This window comes from Phyllostomus discolor, chromosome 6, assembly GCF_004126475.2.
Source record: "Phyllostomus discolor isolate MPI-MPIP mPhyDis1 chromosome 6, mPhyDis1.pri.v3, whole genome shotgun sequence".
In the NCBI taxonomy this organism is placed as follows: domain Eukaryota; kingdom Metazoa; phylum Chordata; class Mammalia; order Chiroptera; family Phyllostomidae; genus Phyllostomus; species Phyllostomus discolor.
Window position 1 is genome coordinate 124808437 of NC_040908.2, and position 5274 is coordinate 124813710.

At 37.0% G+C, this 5274-nt stretch overlaps 1 protein-coding gene across 1 annotated transcript; it reads left to right on the top strand.

Moving 5' to 3' along the window:
- The first annotated feature begins 3750 nt into the window (after positions 1-3750).
- LOC114498932 (olfactory receptor 56B4-like) lies at positions 3751-5007 on the top strand. The gene has a single exon (XM_028514931.2). It carries the CDS (start codon positions 3836-3838, stop codon positions 4829-4831), a length of 996 nt encoding a protein of 331 aa, XP_028370732.1. The 5' UTR covers positions 3751-3835; the 3' UTR covers positions 4832-5007.
- Positions 5008-5274: the final 267 nt, after the last annotated feature.

The window sequence follows — 5274 nt, forward strand, 5'->3', positions numbered from 1 at the left end:
CATAGTACCTTCTGGACAAGCCTCATATATTGCAGAGGGGGCAAAAGAGCAGGGATTCACACAAGAGAAAGGACACCTCTTCGTAAGCCTTTAAAAAGTCTGAGATGACCATCTAATTGTAGTTCCCATGGGCCTGGAGGCTGAGAATCTCTTTTCCCTGCGCTGAGCTGGATCCACTTCTGAGATCACTGGGGGCCTTTTGGAGCTGTGATGAAAAGACACCAAACCTTGATGCACATGGGAAAAACAATTAGAGAGAGCCTCCTGGAGGTCCTGGAAAGTGGCAGAGAAGGATCAGGGCAACTCCAAGCTCCAGTCTGTGCAACAGCCCAGACCCCAGGGGACAGGAGAAGATGTACTCTCAGCAACAATGGCATAAAAAGAGGTGTAGCCAAGAGAGTTGAAGCAGCTACAGAAGGCAGTGCCATTTGGAGAGGTTCTTTCCAGGACCTCCTAGCAGGGCTTACCAGGGGCCAAGGTGAGTGGAGGAGGCAGTTTCCTTGCTCTGTGTTCATGGCTCTCGGTTCTGGTGTTCTCCTGTAATCTGAGCTTTCTCAGTCAGCTTCCTTAGTTCAGTCCTTCGAACACTGACCCTCTTTTCCCTAAAGATCTTCACCTGTACAAAGCAGAGGCCTGAGTTCTGGAGAACAAGTAGAAAAATGAGACAGAACTCCCCTCTGGTCATGTTAGAAAGAACAGAAGTTCTAGCAGAGGAAAAAGCAACCACCATAGAGCCCAAGGCAGGGGAGGCAAGTGGGCTGACAGACTGGTGGGAACAGGATGTCCTCCCACTTAAATCATAGATCCAAGATCCTGAGGAGAGAGAGGGATGGAAGTCACTTATTTATGATTCAAAAATAAAATAAAAAACCAAAACTCAAAAATCAAACCACCAAAAGTAATAAAGACTATTTATCCAAAAAGCATTATTTAGCACCTCACACTGGGATGAGCTCCAAAGGCATTCTACTTAAAGTCTAAGCCAAACAGGTATGCTGACTATCAGTGCTTCTTTATATTGTTGAGGAAATTATAGAAATTGTAATAAGATGCAAAATAAAAATGAGAGCTTACACTATTCCAAGTTCTCTGAAATATAGGTAATACATTTGTCTATCAAAAAAATTCTAGGAATTTACTGAAAACCTACTAGCTTTGCAATGCAATAGTGTAAAGTAGATGTGTTTGTAAACTGTTTTTTAAAAACAATAATCATCAGGTTTTTTAAGTAATAATACATAATTAGGAAATATAATAAGACAAAAACAGTAATATTACTAGAAAAAATTTCCAAATAATATCTAGGACAGAAAGGTCACACCTTTTTAAATGAAAAGATTCAGGGGGATAAAATTATTTCCTCCTCAATTAATTTGTTTTACTTTTATACTCAAAAATATCACAACCAGCTTTGTTATTTAAAAATTTATTTGACATTATTAGAAAGACTCTTCCTGATCATGTGTAAATAGACTAATTCAACTGGTACTGGAGCTAAAAAGAAAGGATACTATCCAGTCTGGTAATAATCCTTGAATATATGTCTGAATTTAATATTTGACAAAAAAAGCATTTTATAAAGTAATGGATAAGAGAAGTCTTCTTTACTCAATGAAGTAATGGTACAATGATTTAGTTATTTGTGAGTGATATTAATTTAGGGATTTTCAGTCCATGTCAAATCTCAACTGATTACAAATTAATTATAAAATAAATGTTTGTAAAGAAAACGCAAGCAAATTCTTATTAAAATATGGGGCTTGTATTATTTAAAGCTTAAAATCATGAAATAATTAATTTTAAAATTTACGAATACATAAAAGTTTAAGTGTATGCTATATGGAATTTTTTCAATGTATCCTGATTTTTTAAACGTTTTTATTGTTGTTCAAGTACAGCTGACTCCATTTTCTCCTCACCACTGCCCCCAAACCCAGCCACTCCCACTTTCCCACCCTTGATTCTATCCCCCTTTGGTTTTGTCCAAGTGTCCTTTATAGATATTCCTGAAAATCCTTCCCCCTTTTCCCAAGAGCAGAAAGTTCAGGAGATCAAGGAGACTGCACCATATGTGGAATTTTTGAAGCAACCAATGAATTAAATGAATGGAACAAGTCAGTGTTTCTCTCTCTCTTTTTTTGATCCCTCTCTCTCTCAAAATCAATAAGTAAAAATTTTTTAAAGGTATATTTTAACAGAAAATGCATAGGAGGATATATTTCCAAAAATTCAATAGAGATAGTATTTTTAAGATATGTTGAAAATCATTCAAAGTAATCAGATATGCTGCCAGACTCCATGCTAAGCACTTGAAAAACATTATTTCATTTAATACTACAAATGAGTTGCACATAAAGCTAAAAGAAAAGATTGACTATGTATACAATGGAAAAAAACAACCTCTGAAAATGTCGAAGATCACTAAATAATGAAGGGACAGGTGAACTAAAACTAAAATTTCAATTTTTACTTATTCCATTAATAAAAGTTTTTAAATTAAAATTTTCAGTTATGGTTGGGTGTGATGAAATAGACACACTCATGAACAAATTCTGGGTGTGTAAAGTACTACAATGTATCTATGAAGCAACCTTCCAGTGTACAGCAGGAGCATTAAAAGTGCACTACTGTCGTACAGGACCAGAAATGCCTCTTGCAAAGAAAATTTGGCAGTATCAGTCAAAATAATTTTTTCCCATTGCACCAGGAATTCACTTCTTGGAAATTATCCTATGTATAAATTTACATATATACTTACAGATATATGAGCAAGCACATTTTAATCATTTTATTTTCAGTGGCAAAATACTGCAAATACCAATGTTCATCAAAAGCTCTCATGAAAATATCAGACATTCATATGGCAGAAAATCATGCAACTTCACAACAATGAGGTGTATCTATATGGTGATATGAAACAGTCTCCAAGAAAACTAAGCAGAAAAAAAAAGTCAAGGAAACAAAGAATAACAAAGTTCTGATTAGTATGATTAGATTTGTTTTGTCTTTTATGGGAAAATAGTTAATACATATATTTTTGGCCATGAAAAAACTATCTCTGGAAGGATTCTCAAGAAATTATTACTGACTGCCTACGGATAAAAGAAAAGAATTTGGGAATCCTAAGAGTGGGTTTAATGTTTTTATTATGTTTATTTTTTAACGTGCATATATATAACACTCAGAATATCAAAATACTGTTAAAATCAATATGTTAAGATGGCTATGTTCTTTGTATGTGTCACTTTTGTTTATTTCTGAAATTCCACTCTAAGGAAATAATCTGAAAATAAAATATTGGTTAGTAATTTATGAAATGGTCAAATATAGGAATATAAGGTGGTCATTAAAATTAAGAACCTACATTGCTTTAAGGGCACTGAAGTGCAGTTCATTTGTATTCATGCAGTAATTTTTTACTGAGCACTTATGTTGTCTTAGAACATATTGCTGAAAGACAAAGACAAGATACAAAATTATCTCCATATGATGTAAACTGCTTAAACAGAAAACAAAAAAGAGGAAGTGAGTAAACCAAATATTAATATATGTTATCTGTTGGTGATAAGATTATCGATGATGTATTTGGACAAGCAAATGGTGATAACAATGAGCTATTCTAATCTCTCTATTTACAGCCAGTTTTGGCTTTCTTTATTGTTACTCTGTGGAATATCTCCCAGAGTCAAAAATAAAAAATATAAAGATGGTAATTCACAAATAAACTGGGTCATTATTGGAGGTCTCTAATTGAGACCCTTAGCTGAACTTTCAAATGCAACCCCTTTCCTATTCCAGTTTCATGGACAGACACTGAGAACAGGGCACCGGTGCCATGGATACCTCCACCAGTCTTACCAACAGTTCCAGCCTCCAGATTTCCCTGTTCATCTTGATGGGGCTCCCAGGCATTCATGAGTGGCAGCACTGGCTCTCCCTGCCCCTGGCTCTGCTCTATCTTTTAGCTCTTGCTGCCAATATCCTCATCTTGATCACTATCCAACATGAGTCCACACTCCATGAGCCCATGTACCATCTCCTGAGCATATTGGCAGTTGTGGACATTGGCTTGGCCAGCACTATTATGCCCAAGATTATAGCCATCTTCTGGTTTGATGCCAAGGCCATCAGCCTCCCTGAATGTTTTGTTCAGATGTATGTCATCCACTGCTTCATTTGCATGGAGTCTGGTATCTTCCTCTGCATGGCAGTGGACAGATACATAGCCATCTGTCACCCACTGCGATATCCCACCATAGTCACTGAAGCTTTTATGGTTAGAGTCATAGGATTCATGGTGCTCAGAAATTGCCTGTTCACCATCCCAGTGCCTGTACTGGCTGCCCAAAGGCTCTACTGCTCCAAGAATGAAATTGACCACTGCCTGTGCTCTAACTTGGGTGTTATCAGCCTGGCTTGTGATGACATCACTGTGAACAAATTCTACCAACTGATGTTAGCTTGGATCCTGGTTGGGAGTGATATGGCTCTGGTTTTTTCTTCCTATGCTCTAATCCTTCACACTGTACTGAGGCTGAACTCAGCAGAAGCAATGTCCAAGGCTCTGAGCACCTGCAGCTCACACCTCATCCTCATCCTCTTCTTCTATACAGGTATTATTGTGCTGTCTGTTACACACCTTGTAGAGAAAAAGATTCCCCTTATCCCTGTACTCCTTAATGTGCTACACAATGTCATTCCCCCTGCTCTCAACCCCATGGTTTATGCCCTCAGGATGCATGAGCTCAGACGGGGCTTCCAGAGGCTGCTTGAATGGGTGAAGATGTGTCCACAAAGTAACCTCACCTTTAGGACACCATACGGGTGTTAGGAAGGAAGAAGTTGTAGCTCTGAACAAGCCTGGGTGGTAAAAATGAGGAAAAATGGCCAATAACATCAGGAAACCTTTCAGCCTCACTAATCAAAATAGGCATATGAAAATTATGATGGAATTTTCTATCACTGGAAATAAGAGCAAAATGTGAACCTTTCTAGAGCATTGTTTCCACTCAGGGATTGACACTTATACAGCTAATTCATTTAACTGTGTAGTAAAGTTTTCTTCTTAGGGAAAGAAGAAAATGGTCTTAGAAAATGCCCTTAGAAAGTAGCTGCAATTATTTCAAAGTAAATTAAATTTTAACATTTGTACATGTAACAAAAATGCATACTTCTGAGAACAAGGACCCTGAAACACATTCATGTTGTATCTTCCCTGACCTCATTACACAACTTTGCCCTTAATATGCATAGATACTTAATAAACATTTCATT